The following is a 23647-nucleotide window of genomic DNA, read 5'->3' as shown; positions in this document are numbered from 1 at the left end:
CGCAAAAGATCTGCAGGGTGGAAGGCAACATAAATAGTCCGAAATATCAACAAATCTTAGCTGCCTCTTACATTCCTAACCATAAAAAGGGACAAACTCTGCAGCAGGATGGCGCTCCATCACATACTTCAATCTCTACCTCAAAGTTCCTCAAGGCGAAGAAGACCAAGATCCTCCAGGACTGGCCACCCCAGTCACCAGACATGAACATCATTGAGCATTAGCATTAGGGTTGTTGCGATCATGTTTTTTTGCTCCCGATCCGATCCCGATCGTTTTAGTTTGAGTATCTGCCGATCCAGATATTTCCCGATCCGATTAAGAAAAAAATGAATAAAACTTGGACGAATATATACATTCAACATACAGTACATAAGTACTGTATTTGTTTAATTATAACAATAAATCCTCAAGATGGCATTTACATTATTAACATTCTTTCTGTGAGAGGGATCCATGGATAGAAAGACTTGTGACTTTGTATATTGTGACTAAATATTGCCATCTAGTATATTTGTTGAGTTTTCAGTAAATGATACTGTAGCCATGCCCAACTGCATGATGGGAAGTGGAACCATGACTGTGCGTAGTGCTACCAATTGATATATCTTCTCTGCGTTGGGAAATAACATAAGGGGTTAAGAAAATGATCAATTGCTGCCTTGCTTCCCCACATTGCTTCCCATGATATTTCTAATTGTAGGGAGAGGGATTGTAAGGCTTCAACCAAATAAAAGGCTCCAAAGGCTGCCAAAATTCACTCTACTCATTTACGCTGCCTTTTGTCTCTCTATATAGGTAAAACGGCGCCATTACAGATTAAACGCGACAATGCGTGAATGGGTCGTGCAGCGCATGCAATCATTGGGTTAAATATTTTAACGTGATACATTTTTTAAAAAATTAATTACCACCGTTATTGGGATAAATTTGATAACCCTACCTTAAGCCTAAAGTAAAGACTCTGGATGAGTGTAACATATTATGTCTGTAACGTTAAATACAATTAGAAAACAAAAAATATATAATAATTATGCCGATTCCGCTACTTTGAAAATGACGTGATGGACGTGACATCTCTAATTAGCATGGAAGACGAAACCCAAGAATGTTGATATACTCGGGAAGCGTGCAAGAATTTCTTTGATGTTGCTGATGACTTCATCAATAAATTGTATGAATCCTTGCCGAACCGCATGGATGCAGTCCTTCAAGCCCTTGGAAGTCATACAAAATATTAAATTTGGATCTCACAGCACCACTACTTAATTCGCTTATGTTATGTAACATATTTTTGTATTTGAAGGTCATTTTTTGTTCAATTTTCACACTACTTTCTGTAGGGGACAAAACCTTTGTCTTGCCAAAATTTGACCTTTATATCTTCATTAAATGATAAATCTTTTTTCAGTAAAACATATATTTTTGTGCATTCAACATCATTTGGGAGGGTCTTAGCTTTCGTATGAGCCATTTCTGAAACCAATTGAATAATAAGTCAGGTTATTAGCAATTGTTTCTGCCAAATGGATAAGCGACGAGACTTTTGTCGGGGACTGTACACTTTTTTTTTTTTTTTTTTTTAAACAGAGAAAGTGGGAAACTGCAAATATTTAAAGCCTTTCTATAGTCCGAAAAAGTTGTCTTTGTAACGAATCTTAATGAGATATTTGCGAAGATCTGCTTTTCCTTGGGAATATATTTCTAAAAATATTAATACAGTTGCATAATAGTCACAGTTTAACTTCGTTTTTTGGTTGCTAATGCACATTTGAGAGTAATACAAGAGTAAATAATGTGATTTAGACAGGATATGAGCCAGTGTACTGTAAAACAATCAGTGAATTGACTATAAAAATATTTGTTTGCGGCAGCCCCACCAAATAAACACATACAAAATCACAGTCAGCCAACACTGACTGATGGCCCAAATTAATGCTTTCCCCCCCCCCCTATTCTTTGCAGCTGCCTGTGCAAGTGAAGTTTTTAAAATTGCTACAAGGTTGGTGCAAAAGACATGTTTAGACTCTGTCTGCTGTATGTTTTGAGTTTTGTTAAATTTGTCTTTTTCGTTGCAGCGCATATATTCCTTTAAATAATTACCTGGTGTTCAATGACGTGGATGGGCTGTACACTTACAGCTTTGAAGCGGAGAGAAAGGTTTGTCGGCAAGTCTCGCAGTTTTTTTCCCACATTTTATTTTCCCTCTGTTGAGCAATAATTCTGCGCGTTTGTGGGGCAGGACAACTGCTCGGCGTGCAGCCAGGTACCTCAAGACCTTCAGTTCCCACCATCTGCAAAACTACAAGAGGTGCTGGAGTACTTGACGGAGAACGCTTCCCTGTGAGTCACGTTTCCACTAAGTCAGACTGCAATTCTTATGTTATATTTTAGCTGCTTCAAATTATTATTTTGATCGTGAACTGATCTATAAATCATGTTATTTACAGTTTCATTGTTTTCCAAAACAAAAAATGTTTTTAAATATCACATTTCTATTAACCCTTGAATTTATTATTATTATTTTAAACCCTGACAGGGCATTTTGTTGGCTGGACGTCTCATTCATTTTGAGTTTTCGCCCCTCCTCGTCAAAATCAATTGGACATCTAGCGCCGTCTCTGAAAGATCAGTCACAGGGGTGGGAACTTATGATACGATTTGCGATACAAGGCTCACGATAACGATGTTCTCACGATATGGCAATACCACAATTACACCATGTAGGCTGTATTGCGACAATGGAAAAAGTGCTTAGGAAATGAATTTCATTCCACTACGCTGGATCTACGCGTCCAATGCATTTTTTCATAGCCAATACCTTTCTAAACTCTGGGTTAATAGTTCTACTCAGAATATTTGTCCCAACTTTGTCACCAGCCAGAAATGTATCTTGATGTGAATACACAAAAACGCAAATCTGGTGCTGCTGTTTTTCATTGTTTTAAGTGCTATATTAATTCTGGCAACACAAAATCTTTATCAAATGTCATAAACACATCTGCCAAATATTTCAAACAAGTATTGGTGCCTTAGTGTACACATAGGTGAATTCAGAGTGAGAAATGTAGCTAATTCCGTAAAGGAAACGCTTCAACATAAGTGATTTGCGCCCGGCACAATGAAATATATATTGAATGTAGCTAAACGCTTATGTTTTATATATTAAAAATATCAATACCTACTTAGTAATGAAAGATGTAAAATAAAAAATGCACAACATGATCATGAATGGCTGTCCATCAATGAGTTTCTTACTTACTCATTCTCTGGAATTTTAGACTATAATTCTTTGGTCAACTGCTCCAGGTCTCTGAGATTTGAAGGGTGCCATTTTCAGATCTCTCCACTGGTGTTCTATGGGATTCAGGTCTGGACTCATTACTGGCCACTTTAGAAGTCTCCAGTGCTTTCACTCAAACCATTTTCTAGTGCTTTTTGAAGTGTGTTTTGGGTCATTGTCCTGCTGGAAGACCCATGACCTCTTAGGGAGACCCAGCTTTTCTCACACTGGGCCCTACATTATGCTGCAAAATGTCATAATGCCATGCGAACAGTCAAGCAGTCCAGTGCCAGAGTAAGCAAAGCAACCCCAAAACATCAGGGAACCTCAGCCATGTTTGACTGTGGGGACCGTGTTCTTTTCTTTGAAGGCCTCATTTTTTCCTGTAAACTCTATGTTGATCCTTTTTCCCAAAAAGCTCTAACACTCTTACAAAATGTTTTCGGCTTTCTCAGGTAGGTTTTGGCAAACTCCAGTCTGGCTTTTCTATGTCTCTGGGTCAGAACTGGGGTCTCCCTCGGTATACTACCATAGAGTCCCTTTTCATTCAGACGCCGACGGATAGTATGCAGGCATGAAAATCTAACCTTTCGGCGAAATTCGCCGTTTTGAAGTCAAAAAGGGGGACCTACGGTACGTGAATTGTGTGGCTCTGAGGAGAAACTTTTTTTTTTGGGGGGGGGGGGGGGGGTCGGGAGTAGGCATGTGCCGGTTTCCAGTGTCACGGTTTACCATGGTATGAATACGTCGTGGTTTCAAAACAACTAAAATGATCTGTCACACCGTAGTACGGGATTCGCTATTATTTTTTGTGTGTCAAAAATACAGCCAAAAGTGGCGTGGCAGCGCTCACCCCTTCCCCCGTTTGTTGCGGTGTGTGTCAGTGACGCTATTCCAGCGAACCCAAAAACAAAACACAAGACGTACTTTTCTTTAATTTATTGAGCTCTCAAATTGTGGTAACTGAAATATACAAAATGAATACATTAAAAACGTTGTGCAATAGTATTTTTCCATGTGTGAGTAGCTTCAACAGATTAGCACCATGAAAACGTTTGCCAAAAACAAAACACATTTTCCTTTCAAATTCAGTTTAAAAACTTGACGAATGTTAAAGACGAACGTTAGCCTAGGCTTAGCTAGGAGAGCAACTTCGTCGAGGTTTTAATTTGTCTCACAGCCGCTGAGTGAGGAACAAGCTTGATGTGGAAAAAAGGATAGCGACAAAGATCGCTAATTGCAACAGATGATCTTGCCCTAAGCACAAATTCACGTTCGCTGAACGAGGAGATGTCTCACTCCAAATACTTTTCTTAGACGAATGCATTTGCCAGCATATTGAATTTGGTGGGTAATGGTTTCAATCCTTTTCATATTTTGCGGTATAACAAAGTTACTGCCTTTTGTTGCAGCTTGTGTCGAACACTGCCACAGCTAGCCAAATCTCCGGTGAAAAAATAGCTCCCGTTAAGTTAGCGTCAAGTTTGTGTATTTAATGGTAGTTTAAAAGAAGAAACACAAGTGTCTTTCTAATATCACTGTATTTGGTATTTCAGGGACGTGTAGCGCCCTTTTTTCAGTGCGACATTCGTGCAGTGTTGAACACCTAACTCGTTTAGCTTCAAAGTAAACTTTGTTTCTAAATAAAACATGACTAGCACAAGGTATATGTGTCTGTGGTGCCTCCTGCTGATTACTGAAACACAGTGTGGTGTGACAGAGCTCAATACAGTATTTTGTTGGCTTGTACAGTGTACCGGTGTTCGGCAATTCCTTGCTACGCGGCGAAACGTCCTGCACAATGCTCAGTGCTCTTGCGCAAACATTCGCACGCATGCGCACATCAGTTAAAAGCGGCGAGTACTCACTATTTTTGTTTTTATTGAGGTTTTTTTTATTACCTTCCCTCAAAAATACTTTTTGCATGTATTACCCTCCCATACTTTTAACCAGTGTGTTTTTTTTGTGGTAGCTTTAAAGCAGTTGACCACATTAGTCACGTAGCGTATTTAACCCTCGTGCGGAATTGACATATTTTGTAATGTTTTTGATGCTTTCTTCTTTTACATCAAAGAGTAAGCATAGAAATAAAAACACTAGGGATCTGAAAATTCCCCTGGATTGCTAAAAAAGGCAGACGTTCAAAATGAAACAGTGCCCTCATTTCTAAACTGTTGCATTAAGTGGCTAGAGAAATTGAGTACGTATGAGTTCATATTACATAATATGTAACCATTGACTACCATTATAATTCATAATTTTTGATTTATTGTAAACCTGATGTAATTCATTGCAATTTCCGTGGTTTTTGCATGAATCTATTCAAAGGCGGTCAAATAATGTGCGTGTCGTGCTTTGAGCGTGTTTGGACCACTAAACCAACAGGTGGCGCCATAGACCAATTAGTGATTTTCCTTGCAATCCAACGCAAACATTGGTGCTCTTCTTTCTCTCTGCGACTGCTTGCTGCAGTACTGCTTGGTCACACATGACCATGAATGGTCGTGCATGCTCGTGCATGCTCGTGCACGCTCATGCACACTCGTACGTGCACGCGCACGCTCCTGCACGCGCGCTACATGCAGGAAGATTGAATTGCATAAGTATATTGACGGAAGTTTAGTGTCATTTGAAATCGTGGGGTTGTGTGTGTGTGTGTGCACACTCGAGTTGCAAGTTTTGTTTGAAATCCTGCAATTTCATTGGTCGAAACACCAGTCCCCGTTTCTAAACATCAAAGGTGAACACGTAGGAAAGGCAGAGATCAAAGCCCAAAAAAGGGACGGGAAAAAAAGTACTTCCTTGAATCTCAAATGTTATTGGTCCAGCGTTCGAATTTTGTTTTCAACTTATTGGCTCGTGAACTTTTCAGTCAAGTATATAAAAGTCGACCGTGGGAACATTGTCCCAACTGACTCAGGCAGGATGGAGCGAAGAGTCACAGCGGAGAAAGCGATGAACAGAATTTATGTCAATAGAACAACTAACAAACTATAACAAATAATAACTAACTACTGCAACTACTAACTTTCAACGAACAACAGTAATTACAACTACTAACTTTTTTTTTTTAACAGTTCCAACATAGTCTCTTTGTGTGCTTGTTGCCTATAGCAACCCCACATGGGTTAAAACCCCATCACGTCATCGGGGAAAAAACAAATCAAAAGGAGTGATGGGGCTGCTGCAAGCATTATTCATAACATCCTTCGAAGACGATGATTGTGATGTTTTTGTATGATGTACTGCAAAAATGCCTCAAGGTGTCGCTATGTACCTTGTTATGAATAATATTTGCAGCAGCCCCATTGATTGACTGCCTTTGATTTGTTTTTTCCCGATGACGTGATGAACGTCATGGGGCAGAGGGGGGTTAATAAATAAATAAAAACTACATATGTATGGACAGCTGAGACGCTAATGAACATTTTCAGTTGTTGAAAGAAAAAACATATTCAAAAATGACTTATTTATCACACCTCAAAGTAGCCTTACATATTATGTAAAATAACGCGAGTGGGGCGTTTTCAGTAAAAACTGTCACTGTCAAAAAAAAATTGTCATGCATAGAAAATATTGTTGTTATAACTTATTGCCGCATTCAAAGTTCTAATTATGTCAAATGAAGTATTATTTATACTATTTTATATATATATACAGCACAGTTTTCTCCAAAGTCCTTCTATGGGCTTGTGTTGTCCTAAGAGGGTAGGGGGATAAATAAATAAATAAAAACTACATATGTATGGATAGCTATGATCCCAATGAACATTTTGAGTTGCTGAAAGAAAAAAAAATGTTCAAAAATGACTTAGTTATCACACCTCAAAGTAGCCTTACATATTATGTAAAATAACGCGAGAGGGGCGTTTTCAGTAAAACTGTCATTGTCAAAAAAAATTGTCATGCACAGACAATTTTGATGTTATAACTTCATGCCTCATTCAAAGCTGTATGTCAAATGAAGTATTATAATTATTTATATATATATATATATATATATATATATATTAGGGCTGTCAAAATTATCGCGTTAACGGGCGTTAATTAATTTTTTAAATTAATCACGTTAAAATATTTGACGCAATTAACGCACTAGGCCCGCTCAGACAGATTTAAATGTCAGTACAGTGAAAGGCCAACTTGTTAATTGTGTTTTATGGAGTTTTTCCGCCCTCTGCAGGCGCTTGGGTGTGACTTACATATGTTATGTGGCGTAATGTCGCCCTCTGCTGGCGATTCAGTGCAGCTGATTATTTGGGTTTCGGCGCGCTTTTCTGACGTGATTATATGTCGACGCGAACTCACACTAATAGACAGTGCTATTCAGACCAGCTAACGTCCGCATCCAGCATTCAGTGGCAGTTCTCATAGCCCCATCACACTGTTTGTGTCTAATACATGCATCGCTTGTGAGTTATATTCCTCCTTTGTTTATATTCATGAGCATTAGATAGTTATTGATGATGTGTATTTGAATTTGTTCACATATATGGTGAAATGCAGTTACATTGTTAGATGCTTGTGAGCTAATTGGCTAGTGCTACTGCTCAAATGGACACGTGTGTGTACATTTGATGTTATTTTGTGAGTTATGCAAGTTATTGACACATTGCCTTGTTATTTTCAGTTTTACAAAAATACAAGAAATGTGCTCCTGTCAAAAAGAGATGACTTCAGTAAAGCCCATGCAACTTTGCCACACCGTCTGATTTCTTATGCATCTAAACAAAACAAGCTGAGAGTGCACGGTAGTACTTTGGGTGTCAAATTCACCTCATATAGGACGTTTCGCCGATGTAGTCATTTTGGCAGAACGCCGGAACATATGTCCTCCACACCCTTCTCACCTTTTTAACCCCTGACCCATTTTCATGCCTGAGTATGGGTTGACACTGTTGTACCCTCGGACTGCGAGACAGCTTGAACTTGTTTGGATGTTAGTCGAGGTTCTTTAACCACCATCCGTACAATCTTTTTTGAAATTTCTCGTCAATTTTTCTTTTCCGTCCACATCTAGGGAGTTTAGCCACAGTGCAATGGGTTTTACACTTATTGATGACACTGCGCATGGTAGACACAGGAACATTCAGGTCTTTGGAGATGGATTTTTAGCCTTGAGATTGCCCATGCTTCCTCACAATTTTGCTTCTCAAGTCCTCAGACAGTTCTTTGGTCTTCTTTCTTTTCTCCATGCTCAATGTGGTACATACAAGGACACAGGAAAGAGGTTGATTCAACTTTAATCCATTTTAACTGGCTGCAAGTGTGAATTAGGTATTACCACCACCTGTTATGTGCCACAGATGCTGTTAATTGCACAAATTAGATAAGCATCACATGTAGGCCTGTCGCTATAACAAATTTTAGTAGGCGATAAATTATCTCATAAATTATTGCGATATTCGATATTATTGCGCCCTCTCCAGAAAACCCCCCCAAAACAACCAATTTACAATAACACAGTGAGAATACAGTATATATTAGTAGATCAAGTACACCCCTTTAAACGCAATAAATGTTTACTCTTAAATTCAAAAATACTTAAGAAATCACAACTAAAAACAAAAGACCATGTCTCTTTTAAGTAAAAGACAACAATATTGGTACCGTACATAAACACAGAATAAATGAAATGTCTTTTTCAAGAAAAGAAAAGAAAGTTGCACTTAATACCTTAAGCATTTAGGCAAATGAAAACTTTTCCCCTCATAGCTTCTGCTATGCCGTTCCATGTGTAGTATTCTGATTGGATGTTTTCCGAGGCACACTGAATTGCATGCTACGGTGACTTTGTTTTGTTCATATAATGCGGGAGTGAGAAAGAGACAGTCTACCGAGAGCTGCAGATTGAGGAAGTGTTGTTAGCGCCATGTGCTAATAAAAACAAAGTTGTCAGCACGTCGTGTGTAATTATCATTGCCAGAAAAACACACATAATAGGACACCTTGCAGCTTCCTTTTAAATGCTGTCCTTATAATAATGATTTGCTGCATCATAAGTCACTTTGTGACTTTCCACCTCGCGTCCGGTGTATTTGAGCCTTGAGTCCTCGTCGCAGCATATTGCATAGTTGGTAACAAGGAAGCCGAACTTTTAACAGCACGTCTGCCACATGCAAGCACGCGCACGCGAGGCGAAGCGGGAAAATTGCCGCCTTCGTTTTTATTTACCGTGCGATAAATGGAATTATTGCATGTCGCGACAGGCTTAATCACATGATTTTTCAAAGGATACCAAATATGTTTTTCCGGCCCATTTTCTGAGTTTTGTGCACAATTATAATGATTTAGTTTTTTTACATTCTCTTTTGTGTGTTTTCATTGGAAGCAAAATCAATGAATATATTACTACCGAAGCATTTGTAATTGCAATCATTTTCTGGGAGAAATTGAGCATTATTAATTTCAATTCCAATACTTCTTGCCAGCATTGTACAAGAAGATTGTTCCGTTTCACATTTGGTTGCCTTGCAACTACAGTGCAAAAATGCTAAAAATGAATGAAATATGTCTATTTTTCCAGACAAATGAAATCTCCAGCTATCACTACAACGCTGGAAGGCAAAAACAAGACTCTATACCTGCAGGTAATTAAGTTTTTTTTTTTTTTTTTGTTCACTTGCGTTTCATTTAAAAGTTGAAAAATGAAACCACTTTCAATTGCAGTCCGTTAAATCCATCGAGGAACGAACGAGGCCAAACCTCTGCAAAACTTTGAAAGGTAAACAACTGACAACCTGTGTTTCAGATGAACGGGTTTATTTATTGTTTGGCTTCTTAATTTTCCTTGCGCTCGCCCGCCAGAGCTGGGCTTGTCGGACGGCCAGGAAATCGCTGTGGCGGACGTCACCACCCCGCAGACGGTCCTATTCAAGCTCAATTTCACCGCCTGAAAGCACTGACGTGATGTTCCGCTTCACCGATGTTACTGTAGCGCATTAATCTGATTATGAGTGTAAATAGGTAAAGTAAATCCGCACGGGTCTGAAAAAATTAGTCATATTGTTTACTTGTGTGTGGGTGCCTATTGTAGTTCTTCCTGTTCATCGAAATAAAATGACTGCACTGTAATTCCGGTTCATACGACGGAGTATTAGGGCCATGCAGAGAAAAAAAATAAAAGTTGTAATCAGAAGTCGACCGATATAGGATTTTCAAAGGCCGATATCGATTTAATTAGAAAAAAAATTGCAGATTTCATAAGCCGATATTTGAGCCCGATGACTTTTTTTGTTTTTAATGGGCGTTGCTTATGAGGAGAAAAATTGATGACGTGTCGTCCCCGGGTTACGATATATTCGACTTACGTGATTTCGACTTTACAACGCCGGAGTCTCGTCCGCCATTTTGTCTCCAGTCTTTTTTTAATTATTTTTTTAAGTGTTTTTTTTTTTTTTTTTAGTAGCGTAACAGTGTAGAGTGTGTGGTTGACATCTGTATTTTTCTCACTGTAACAGCTGTCAAGTTTCCCTGCAAAAATTTGTTTCTCCAATGAGAGGAGCTGTTGTCTCAGTAAGGTTAATTGAAAATTTTCACAATGCACATCTTTTTTTTTTGTTTTTTTTTTGCTTGCATTGTTTTTGTTTTCCTGTTATCGTTGTACAATTGTTGGGACTATGTTGTTAATTATAATCTGTTTACAAGTTAAATTAAAATGGGGAAATATATGTTACACTCGATCAGGTTGCTTTCTGTTTCCTACTAAAGAAGTAGAATCCGATACAGCAAGCAACGGTGTGGCATGGGCAGATCGACCTCGTCTGAGTTGAAGAAAATAAGCTCTAAATAAGCTTCATAATTCACATCGACTTACCTGTTTGTTCACTAGCAGGCCAAAGTGTTCTGCGGTGTGTCTTTGGTTTAAAAGTAGAACGACAGTAAACATCAGTGAAAGAAGAACTCTTGTGTCTCCCATTGTGACAAGTCGGCATTCTCAGTGTACGTTTTTCACCACCCAGCAGCACTGATGGTAAGTACTCTTATTTTATTAATATGACCTATAATTAGGGCTGCAGCTATCGAATATTTTAGTAATCGAGTAATCGACTGAAAATTCTATCGATTAATCGAGTAATCGGATAAAACAAATATATTTTTAGGTGATGAGCAATTATAAATATACATGAGGAAACAAGATATTTCATCTAATCTTGAACCATTTTCAGTCAATCGCTGTCTTTATTTTCGATGTATATTGTTGAAAACAGCCAACAGTTGCATCTCAGATGTAACTAGAATAAAAAAAAAGACTAATTCATTGCTTTCACTCAAAAAACTTTTAGATCTTATTAAAAAATAAATAAATACAGTATATAGAGGGTACCCGCGGGTTATTAAAAGTATTGAAAAAAGCATTGAATTTAGTTTTCCATTATTAAAGGTATTAAAAGTATTAAATTAGCTGTCGTAAGTCTGGAATTTTTTCACCGTAGTTTTAATTTTGAAGAACATCTCAGTGCAACCTAAATTATATCCGTGACAAAGTTTTTTTTTTTTTAACCGTAACGAAGATGACGCGTAGAATTTTTACGATGCACTGCACTACAAATCATAATGCACCTTGTGCGTGCGCGCTGTTAGCATCATTAGCATCAACATCACAACAGCAGGCAATCGCACAGTACTGTGTGCTAATGTAAGGAACTGCTCAGATGCCTTAGTTGTTATGTTTGACGAAAGCCTCAACAAGACAACCAAGTCCAAACAGTTGGACCAGCATGTGAGGTATTGGATCGGCGACCAAGTCGCATCCAGATACTTTGGGTCGCAGTTTATGGGTCATGCGAGGGCAGTGGACCTGCTTAACATTTCAAAGTAAGTTGCCAATTTCTCCAATTAAAATGTGTTAGATGCAATAGTGTATTTTTGCACGGTTTGCTTTTCGAATGAATGTGAATTTCGTAGTTTTAACTCAACAGTTAGCCATGTTCAATGGGGTATTGAACATGGGTAGCCTTCGCATGGATAAACCAGAGTCGTAGATCCACCATCACCCACAGATACACAACACGGTTGACACTATTATTGGAACGAGTGCGGGGTAACGTTGATCTGAATAACATGGCATGGTGATAGGCAAATTATAATGTAGGTGATAGTAAAACACCTCCTGGTATATTTAAATGTTTTTCTTGATTGAATAAGAGTATGGATTTTCTCTATCTGATTAAAAGAAATGTCTTCAATAGCTAACAAAGGATTAACATGTGTTTTGTATACTTCTTGTAATGTGATTAGAAAAAAACAATTACCAAGGGAAATGGTCATGTGTAGCTTTTTTATTTTGTGGTAATTAATGGTAAACTACTGCCATTTAGTGGCTGTTTTTTCAACTTTCACTGCCAATTGGAAGATTTTCCCAAGCACTTTACAGTTAAGGTGACCAACTTGACAATCACCAACCTACCAACTTGACTAGGTCCTCTTAAAAGGGAAACCTGTTGTATTGCAAATGTAATTTCTGAAGTTGCTTTACAAAAATAGTGTAAAATCCATTTTATCCCGGGGGAAAAAAATCTGAAAGACCTTATATTTAAATGTGTTTTAATTGTACCTTCGGTAAATGGGCATTATTTTTTTAATATGATTCAATATTATCTAAATAATGGGTGCGAGAAAAGTATTAATTTTCAGTTGAAATGGCATTAAAAAAGGTCTTAAAAGTCTTGAATTTAGATTTATCAATCCTGGGGGGACCCTGTATCTCTCTCTCTTTGTGTATATAGATTATATATATATATATATATATATATATACACACATATATATGTGTGTGTGTATATATATATATATATATATATATCTTACCTAAAAATGCCGTTACGCTTGATAACACACATCACTTAAAAGTTAGGATTTCTTCCCACATGTTTCAATTGAATTTCTATTTGTGTCAAGCCATTTTTAAGTTCTAGTTAAGTTTTAAGTTAGTCTAAACTGTAAGTCCTGATAGGATTTGGAGTTTTTGCAGTGTTCAAAATAAATGTATGATACAGGCTCTATTGGAGCACATTAGGGACCAGTGCTACTTGGTGTTTTCTCCAGCAATGATTACTGAGCTAAAATTCATAGTTAGCATTATTGTTTTTATTTTACACTCTCATCACTCCACAACGCTATGTTATGTTAAAGCCTGTATGTAAGACACGTAAGCCACGCATCGACAGTGGTCATAATTAATAGAAACCTAGCCCTCCCGTGGCTAACGTTACATGAGTTAGTGACAGTAATGTTAATCTTATTTCTTCTTCTTTTTTTGTTTATTGGCAGTTTACCACTCGGTACCATGGGGCATTACTTAATCTTATTTATTAGCGCTTAGCGCTCTTTATCAGCGCGTTTACTAACACTGCCCAGACGCGGCTGAGTCTGTCATGACGCATCTAGTTTAACATACATGTGATCTCTGAGACGCATTAGACGCTACCTGCTACCAACGTAGCATCGTGCGGACTAGTATTTAGCAACGTCGGTGTCGTTTGTAGCGGCTGTCGGCTGCAGTATTTTATTTTTTGCTTCTTCCATTACGCACGTGACATCAGCGCGTTGTCCCGCATTAAAAGTAGTCCGAGCAAAACGTGATGCTTAGAGCTGTCAAACGATTACTCGAGGTGAATAAAATTACTCGGATCAGTTTTTAAACTCAAGTTACTCGAGTTGCTCGAGTATTCGTTTCAGCTCTACCTATAATACATGTTTTTTGGACAGTTATTTTGAGATTTGGGGGGCATTTAGGGGTACTTAAAGGATTAATTCCAACTTACCGTATTTTTCGGACTACAAGTCGCACCTGAGTATAAGTCGCACCAGCCATAAAATGCCCAAAGAAGAGAAAAAAAACATATAAGTCACATCAGAGTATAAGTCGCATTTTTGGGGGAAATTTACTTGATAAAATCCAACACATAGAACAGATATGTCATCTTGAAAGGTGATTTAATATATAAAACAAAAAAAAATGAGAACAACATGCTGAATAAGTGTAGAGTGTACAGTGCATGAAGAACGAAATGCGAATATACTGTCCTCACCAGGACGCTACGGCTCAGTCCTGGCTATACAGCGGGCTAAACTCCCAAATGAAGATGCTGGACGTCCGTATAATTTGCTGAATCAATTTAGTCCTCGATAGCAAACAGGTTTGCATCAACGTAAATAAATGATAATTTGGTGCTATAACAGCAATGACACAAACGGTTAGCATGCGTTCGCTTGCATTAGCACATCATTCAAACAACCACACAACTGGCTCTAAGTGTCCGATCGCGGGTGGAAAACACACAACAACAACAGAAAAGATACACACAGGCGTTGCCTCTGTAGAGATATTTTACAAGCATAAACAATGAACGTAGGTTCGCAGCCGTGTTTCTCTCTCGCTAACTCGCCCGCTCACTCAGAGCTGCGTAGCTGTCCATCTTCTTCTGGAGCGTGAGCGCTCTCCTTCACGTAAACAAGTGCAAGTGCACCCCCACGTGGGCGTGAAAGCGCCACAAACTAAAAGCATGCATTTCAATATAAAAAAAGTCAATAATACAATTGAACACACATTGCCAAAGGCAGAGCGCGAACGTGGCCATAGCTATTAAGTTATTCAGATAACTATAGCATACAGAACATGCTAACAAGTTTACCAAACCATCAGTGTCACTCCAAAACACCAAAATAACATGTGAAATGATATCATAATGTGTTAATAATTTCACACATAAGTCGCTCCTGAGTATAAGTCGCACCCCCAGCTAAAGTATGAAAAAAACTGCGACTTATAGTCCGAGAAATACGGTATGTGGAAATTTGGGTTACGTCACCAGCATAGTGTTGAAATTCACCTCCCCAGTCAAGCCGCACGGAAACAGCGACAGCCAAACAAAGTGCCGCTCTGCCGATGCTGCCTCACGTGCGCCAACCGGGAAGGCGGAATTTCACGCGTTCATCTCTGATGTTAACCCTTTGTACTGACTCCATGTTCTAAAAGTTGAAAAAGACTCGCCGAAAGCAGGTTGACAATTTATTCGTCGACAATGGTCAAAAACAAGGCAAAAACAGACGACGGAGGGACAATTCTGGATCCAAAACAAGGCTACATGTTTCCCAGCAACAAAACCTGTGTTATCTCAGTGTCCAGTGTTTTTAAGTCCGTGATGTAGTGGGCCGGCTGAAGGTGTGTCCGGGCGTTGCTTTGGGATCATCCCTCTCTGGCCGGTTTCGGGTTGTTTAGGTTCGTGCGTGGATGGGACGTGGTTGCCGCAGTGACAGACGCTGGTCTTGACGTCCCAAGCACCTGCTATCAACTTTGTTATCCGGGCTGGCTCTACTTGTTGTCGGACAAAGAGCGCTTTGTCCTTGCAGAACTAATTTGCAAGTTTTGGTGCATCAATCTTGCTCGTGGCGCACACGTTGGGCTTCTATGATAAGATGGCGTTGTGTATTTATTCTGCTTCTTTTCATTAAACTATGGTGTGCTATCTATTCTACACTAGGTGTGTCAGAGCAGTACAGTCCCACAGTAAATATGAGAAATGATATTATTCCGATTAATTGTATTCCGTGTGTTCGAGTAATGCAAACAGTTAGACGGTGCCCACGAGAAACGGTACCATTTTTCCATTTCCCCCTCAGGAGCCCCGATAAGGTGATTAACTTTACTGTGTCAAGGCCACTGAGTGAAGTATGCCTAAACTATAGCTAAATGAATGTGTTGGACCAGACATGTCCAAAGTCCGGCCCGGGGGCCAAATGCGGCCCGTGGTCGGATTTCATCCGACCCCCAGCCTCTGTCATAAAATCAATATCGTCTGGCCCGCACACAGACTTAATAAATTGGTCAGCAGTACTGCTCCAAGCCTATGAAGTAGCTTACACACTAAATGCTGCTCCTCATTTACCCACTAAAAGGGAGCAGCACTCTAAGCAACATTACCACATGTGACCCTTTACTCCCAATTTTCTAAAATGTCGACAATCAACAAAAAAAAAAAGTTGACCGTAACGGCTGGCGCTTCAAGGATAGGTGGAAACTGGGCTATTTTGTCACTAAAATACGCAACGACTGTGTCTGCCTCATTTGCAAAGAGACAGTCGCTGTTTTTAAAGAGTTCAATATGAGGCGATATTACCAAACAACACACGCTGACATGTACGACAAGATTACAGGGTAGATACGTAGCGAGAAATTGAAGCAACTTGAAGCTAGTTTAATTTCACAGCAGTATTTCTTAAGAGCCCAAGAGTCGAAAGAGGACGCCACAAAGGCGAGTTGCGAGATTGTTGAAATTATTAATTAAAAAAAAAAAAAAAAAAAAAAAGTAGTGCTGCAACGATTAATCGATTAACTCGAGTATTCGATTAGAAAAAAATATTCGAACTAAATTTTGTTGCTTCGAGTATTCGTTTAATTAAAGTGGCATTGTAATTAGGGCTGTCAAAATTATCGCGTTAACGCGCGGTAATTAATTTTTTAAATTAATCACGTTAAAATATTTGACGCAATTAACGCACATGTCCCGCTCAGACAGTATTCTGCCTTTTGGTAAGTTTTACAGCAAGGCTTTTTGTGCTGCAGCACAACAGCGAACTCTTGTGGTCACTTTGCGACATGGTTTATTTTTTGTCTTGCCAGTTCATATGGCTGCACGACGTCTCGGGCTGAAGCCTACGTTGTAATGTTGTGCTTATATGATCCTTGGACAAGATTTGTCCGTAAGTATGGTTGTTGTAAAGAATGTACATATTATGTTAGTAAGCGAGATGTTCTATTTTTTGTATGAGACGCTTTTTGTTTGTTTAGTGAACCTGTATAGCGTGCTAAGCTAACGTTGTTGCTAATGCAATGCTTGTGTACTTTTTTTTGTAGTTTTATGACGGTCTAAAGAGGACAATGGTTTGAGGCTGTTTTATTAATAAATCAGATGAAAAAGGAAGACGTCTGATTATTAAGGCGTCGTTCACTGGCTGTCTAGCCTTGGAAAAAGTAGACGCTTCGGAGTGAGGACAGCATAGACAGATTTAAATGACAGTAGAGTGAAATGCCCACTACAGTCCTTATGTACCGTATATTGAATGTACAGTGGGGAGAACAAGTATTTGATACACTGCCAATGGATTTTCCCATTGGCAGTGTATCAAATACTTGTTCTCCCCACGGTATATATCCATCTTGTGTCTTATCCATTCCAACAATTTATTTTACAGAATATATATAATTTACAGAAAAATATGGCATATTTTATAGATGGTTTGAATTGCGATTAATTACGATTAATTAATTTTTAAGCTGTAATTAACTCGATTAAAAATTTTAATCGTTTGATAGCCCTAATTGTAATGGTTGATTTTAAAAGTGTTTGCATTACTGATGAGGGTGGATACAATGCCCTCTGGTCTGCCTCTTTTCACATGGCTGAATCCAACTGCTCCCTGTTAAGACCAACATAAGCTAAGTTTTTTTTTAAATGCATTCTTAATTTAGTTTGTAGGTATTTAGCCGTTTTTTGTGGGAATATGTATCTGAACCACTTAAGAGCATTGTAAAAAAAAAAAAAAAAAACACTTTAGCATTTTATAGCATTTAAGCTAGCAGACTTTTTCTATCCAAGTTAGCCAATTGCTCTTTTGTTGTACACAGATCCTCATTTTAAAAAATCCTCATTTAAAAAAAAAAAAAAATCGTTTGAGGCTCAGCTCAGGTGTTTTAATTTTTCATGTTCCTTATCCGATTACTCGATTAATCGACTACTAAAATATTCGATAGCTGCAGCCCTATAATAAAGCAAATGTGACACACAGAACGGCTTGCTAAAATTTGCTTAAATATATTGTTCTACGTAAAGGATGTCAGCCAAGGTCGGCCCCCCACATTTTTGCCACACCAAATCTGGCCCCCTTTGCAAAAAGTTTGGACACCCCTGTGTTAGACCATTGCAAACAATTATATGGTGTGTGAGAGAACGGTACCTTTTCCCTTCAGTAGGAATCGAACGCGTTTGTAACCCGGGGACTACCTGTGTATATAATTTTAGGAGAGTAAGTTAAATTTGTATTGTGCTACTTGTGGTTTTGCAAAATCACAAAGACCATCACCAAAACAGTGAACGTAAGTTATCCTTTTATGTCGGCCGCTCTTGAAAATGAACTCGTTCGTCACCTGGGGACTACCTGTATTAGTGTTGCTATTTGCATATTTTTGACCCAGCAAATTTGTCACCTTTTTTGTTAACCCATATTGAAGTCATAAAACAGCCAAACTTAATAAATTCTTTGTGAAAAGAAAGTAATTGGAGCAGATACTGTCAGAGAAAAATCAAAATTGTAGAAGTAACTGGAAACTCAAGAGGGCTGTGAAATTTTGTTCTTTACAAGACAACTTTTGACTACTAAGTGCAGTCACTCTGTTTTTGGCATGGTCACAATTTCTTAGATTTTATTTCACGTTGTATTTATTGCAATATTTCCATGTGTTTCAGTTCCACAATTTTACTTTTATACATGTTTAAACATGAATTTTTGTATAGTTATTTTAATTTTTTAATGTGCATACACAAATACAAAAAAAGGCACAATATAACAAACACAAGGAAAACACCAGACAGCCCGCCCTACCCACAACTTTTCTGAATAACATTTATTCAAGCCATCTAACAGTGGAGTCATTTTTCAAAATCTAGTTTGATTTATTCATTGATAGTGTCACTATTCAATTTTGGCTCTTCTGTTTTTCACGTAACATGAAATAATTGTGCCTGTCCTTCTCCAATCAAAGTCAGTGGGCGTGAACTGGGCGGGATTAGCGTTAATGTCGCTTCTGCACCATCTTCTGGGCGCATGTGCAACGGGTGAGACATCTTTGATAGCCGACCGACAAATCCACTGAGGCAAATTCGACCGTTTGCCCACACGGTCCATGTGGAAAAAAGATTATACAATCAATATGAGAGTAATGCTTTGCATTACTAAAGCTAACACATTCAAATAAAGTGATTGCTGCAGATTGAAAATAAGGCAGCGTTTTAATGTGTAAAAATCCCAACAACATGCAAAATAAATACACGCATGCCTCGACTGACAGCAGTGGTTGTCATACATTCGGCTAGCGTCCAACGTAGCGCGCGGCTCACAGAGCCGTCTCGCAGATGACCACACCTCTGTCCGTTGTGTCCGCCTCGCCTTTACTCAAGTTAGGTCGTCTTCTGCTGTCGAAAGCCTGAAACGTGTTTGGTTGAGTATGTCAAACATTAGTGTATCACTAGTAGACGTCCAACCTATTTGAAGTGGGAGGGTGGCGAATGTTCCAACGTTCGTTCGTACTTTAACAGCATCAAATGGATTCAACGTCTAGCCCCACCAATGGAAGAGTTAAGCAGTGTCAGACAAAGTTATGATAAAACCCCTTGCAAAAAGTATGGAATCACCAGTCTCGGACGAGCACTCACTCAGACATTTTATCATATAGAACAAACTCAGATAAAAAGCTTGAAAAAATAATGAATGTAGGGTTGTTCCGATCATGTTTTTTTGCTCCCGATCCGATCCCGATATTTCCCGATCCGATTGCTTTTTTTTTTGCTGATGATTCAATTCCAATCATTCCCGATAATTTTTCCCGATCATATACATTTTGGCAGTGCATTAAGAAAAAAATGAATAAAACACGGACGAATATATACATTCAACATACAGTACATAAGTACTGTATTTATTTATTATGACAATAAATCCTCAAGATGGCATTTACATTATTAACATTCTTTCTTTGAGAGGGATCCACGGATAGAAAGACTTGTAATTCTTAAAAGGATAAATGTGACTTTGTATATTGTGACTAAATATTGCCATCTAGTGGATTTGTCTAGCTTTCAGTAAATGTTACTGTAGCCATTTAACTTCTGCCCAAATGCATGATGGGAAGTGCAACCATGACTGTGCGTCGTGGTACCAATTGAGATATCTTCTCTGCGTTGGGAAATAACATGGAGTGTTAAGAAAAAGATCAACTACTACCTTTCTTCCCCACATTGCTTCCCACGCTTATTCTAATCGTTGGGAGAGGGATTGTAAGGCTTTAGCCATTTTAAAAAAAGGCTCTAAAGGCTGCCAAAATTCACTCTACTCATATTACGCTGCCTTTTAGCTCCATATACTGTATGGGTAAAACGGTGCTATTATAGATTTAACGCGAAAATGCGTGAGTGGGTCGTGCAGCGCACGCGTTAATTGCGTTAAATGTAACGTGATAAATTTAAAAAATATTAATTCTCGCCGTTAACACGATAAATTTGATAACCCTACCTTAAGCTTAAACTAAAGACTCTGGAAGAGTGTAACACATTATGTCTGTAATGTTAAATACAATTAGAAAACGATTTAATTAAAAAAATTAAACCCTAACCCTGAAAATGTCCGATATTTTTTTGCCGATTCCGATACTTTGAAAATGACGTGATCGGACCCGATCGGGACATCTCTAAATGAAAGAGTTCAAATTGGAGCTCTTTAGCATTCAGAAACACTAAAATGATGCTGGAACTTTTGTTTGGTGCCGTTCCAGTGAGATTTACAAAGATGACTGCCTGAAGAAAACATCAAAATTACCTCAGTCCTTGATGATATGGGGCTGCATGTCAGGCAAAGGTACTGGGGAGATGGCTGTGGTTAAATCTTCAATAAATGCACACGTTTACATTGAAATTTTAGACCGCTTTCTTATCCCTTCAATTGAAAATATACGTCATTTTCCAAGATGACGATTCATCATGCCACAGAGTTAAAACTGTTAAAGCATTCCTTGGAGAAAGGCTCATCCAGTCAATGTTGTGGCCTGCAAATAGCCCAGATCTCAAAGCTATTGATAACCTGTGGTGGAAATTGAGAAAAAAAAAAAGGTCCACAGCAAGGCTCCGACCTGCAAGGATGATCTGGCAACTGCGATCAAAGAGAGTAGGCACCAAATTGATGAAGAATACTCATCAAGTCCATGCATCAGAGACTACAAGCTGTCATAAAAGCCAGTGCTGGTGCTACTAAATACTACAGATGTGTTTTGATTGTTATTTCTTTGTTTATTTCTAATGATTCCATATTTTTTTCCTCAGATTGGAGTGATTCCATATACATTTCCCTGCACTTGCACTATAAAAATAACATTTACTGACCACCACAATGTTTTTTATTCATTTCTTTTAGTGTTTCTGAATGCTAGAGAGTTGCACTTTCGAACTAATCAGTGTTGTTTTCGTCAACGATCACTATAACGAAAATATTTCGTCGACGAACAATTTTTTTCACGACGATGACGAGATGATAACGAGCTAAAATGATATCTTGTGAGACTAAAACTTCACAACAATGCCAGTTTTCGTCTGATGAGAACGAGACGAAAAAGCGCCATAGTTTTCGTCACATGTTCACAATGTGTGACATTTTATGTGTTGTTAGCCTGCCTGGTTGTGTCACTCATGTGACGTGCTGGGACCCCCTAACTCACCCACTAGTCTAGTGACCTGTCCAGTCTCCCAATTGCTTGTTTTAAGACATACACGGTAAGATTTGTCTTCTTATCTCGGCAACACAGAATATGCAATGTTGTTTTAGCCTAGTAACGTCTGTGCTGAGTGCTAAATGTAACTCTTAGCATTAGCATAGCATTCGCGTTCACGTTAGCATTAGGTTATTGCTAATGGCGAGCGTCCTCCTAAACTCTCGGACAACTTTTTTACATACAGTTCGTGGCGTCCAGGCAGGTATAACCAACTGAAAATAATGTAGCCTTCTGTTTTCCTGCTGAGTGTGCATTATCACGTGATAGATTTGTACAGTGGGGAGAACAAGTATTTGACACACTGCCGATTTTGCTGGTTTTCCCACTTGCAAGCCATGTAGAGGTCTAAAATTTGTATCATAAGTTCTCTTCAACTGTGAGGGACGGAATCTAATACAAAAATCCAGAAAATCACATTGTATAATTTTTAAATAATAAGTATTTGATACATTACCAACTAGTAAATATTTCGGCTCTTAGTTCTTTTTTAAGAATCCCTCCTGTTCTCCACTCATTACCAGAAGTAACTGCACCTGTTTGAACTTGTTACCTGTATAAAAGACACCTGTTCACATGCCCAAACAAACAAACTCCAACCTCTCCACAATGGCCAAGACCAAAGAGCTGTGTAAGGACATCAGGGATAAAATAATAGACCTGCACAAGGCTGGGATGGGCTACAGGAAAATAAGCAAGCAGCTTGGTGAGAAGGTAACAACTGTTGGAGCCATTATTAGAAAATGGAAGAAGTTGACGGTCAATCTGCCTCGTTCTGGGGCTCCATGCAAGATCTCACCTTGTGGGGCATCACTGATCATGAGGAAGGTGAGGGATCAGCCCAGAACTACACGGCAGGACCTGTTCAATGACCTGAAGAGAGCTGGAACCACAGTCTCGAAAAAAACCATCGCAAACACATTACGCCGTCATGGATTAAAATCCTACAGCGCACGCAAGTTCCCGCTGCTGAAACCAGTGCATGTCCAGACACGTCTGAAGTTTGCCTGGATGATCCAGAGGAGCAATGGGAGAAGGTCATGTGGTCGGATGAGACCAAAATGGAACTTTTTGGTCTAAACCCGGCTCATCGTGTTTGGAGGAAAAAGAAGGATGAGTACAACCCCAAGAACACCATCCCAACCGTGAAACATGGAGGAGATCTTGGCTGAAAACCTCCTTCCTTCAGTGAGAGCCCTGAAGATGGGTCATGGCTGGGTCTTCCAGCATGACAACGACCCAAAGCACACAGCCAAGGCAACTAAAGAGTGGCTCCGTAAAAAACATCTTAAGGTCCTGGAGTGGCCTAGCCAGTCACCAGATCTGAACCCGATAGAAAATCTATGGAGGGAGCTGAAAGTCCGTGTTGCCCGGCAGCAGCCACGAAACCTGAAGGCTCTGGAGAAGATCAGCATGGAGGAGTGGGCCAAAATCCCTGCTGCAGTGTGTGCAAACCTTGTCAAGGACTACAGGAAACGTTTGGTATCTGTAATAGCAAACAAATGTTTCTGTACCAAATATTAAGTTCGATTTTTGTGATGTATCAAATACTTCTTTCATGCAATTAAATGCAAATGTATTATTTAAAAATCATACACAGTGATTTTCTGTTTTTTTGTATTAGATTCCGTCCCTCGCAGTTGGAGAGAACTTATGATCCAAATTACAGACCTCTACATGCTTTGCAAGTGGGAAAACCAGCAACATTGGCAGTGTATCAAATACTTGTTCTCCCCACTGTAGATGCTACAATACGTGCTCGTCCGTCAATGTTCGTTGGAAACCTTTTCTTATTTTCGGAGTCAAACTTTTGAATTTTACAAACGAAA

The 23647-nt window shown here is 38.9% G+C and overlaps 2 protein-coding genes across 5 annotated transcripts in view; one reads left to right on the top strand and one right to left on the bottom strand.

Annotated features, from left to right (window-relative positions):
• Positions 1 to 16593, top strand: part of uba3 (ubiquitin-like modifier activating enzyme 3) — a 45659-nt gene extending 29066 nt beyond the window's left edge. For all 3 annotated transcript variants that reach the window (XM_057830628.1, XM_057830629.1, XM_057830631.1), the window contains 6 exons: positions 1966 to 2002; positions 2079 to 2160; positions 2243 to 2343; positions 9810 to 9873; positions 9953 to 10007; positions 10091 to 16593. In XM_057830628.1, the coding sequence (XP_057686611.1) occupies positions 1966 to 2002; positions 2079 to 2160; positions 2243 to 2343; positions 9810 to 9873; positions 9953 to 10007; positions 10091 to 10179 (428 nt within the window). In that variant the 3' untranslated portion in view covers positions 10180 to 16593. The remainder of the gene's footprint in view (positions 1 to 1965; positions 2003 to 2078; positions 2161 to 2242; positions 2344 to 9809; positions 9874 to 9952; positions 10008 to 10090) is intronic.
• Positions 16594 to 17953: 1360 nt separating this feature from the next.
• The window catches only part of abcc4 (ATP binding cassette subfamily C member 4 (PEL blood group)), a 96795-nt gene continuing 91101 nt past the window's right edge, over positions 17954 to 23647 (bottom strand). Inside the window, exons 31-32 of one of the 2 annotated variants that reach the window (XM_057830627.1) lie at positions 19368 to 19487; positions 17954 to 19153 (exon numbers count right to left, since the gene is read on the bottom strand). In XM_057830627.1, coding sequence (XP_057686610.1) covers positions 19398 to 19487 — 90 coding nt within the window. In that variant the 3' untranslated portion in view covers positions 17954 to 19153; positions 19368 to 19397. Of the gene's footprint in view, positions 19154 to 19274; positions 19488 to 23647 lie in introns of those variants that run through there. The other variant, XM_057830626.1, reaches the window with a different exon arrangement.

Source organism: Corythoichthys intestinalis, chromosome 2, assembly GCF_030265065.1.
Source record: "Corythoichthys intestinalis isolate RoL2023-P3 chromosome 2, ASM3026506v1, whole genome shotgun sequence".
In the NCBI taxonomy this organism is placed as follows: Eukaryota; Metazoa; Chordata; class Actinopteri; order Syngnathiformes; family Syngnathidae; genus Corythoichthys; species Corythoichthys intestinalis.
This window is presented reverse-complemented; position numbering and strand designations above follow the sequence as displayed.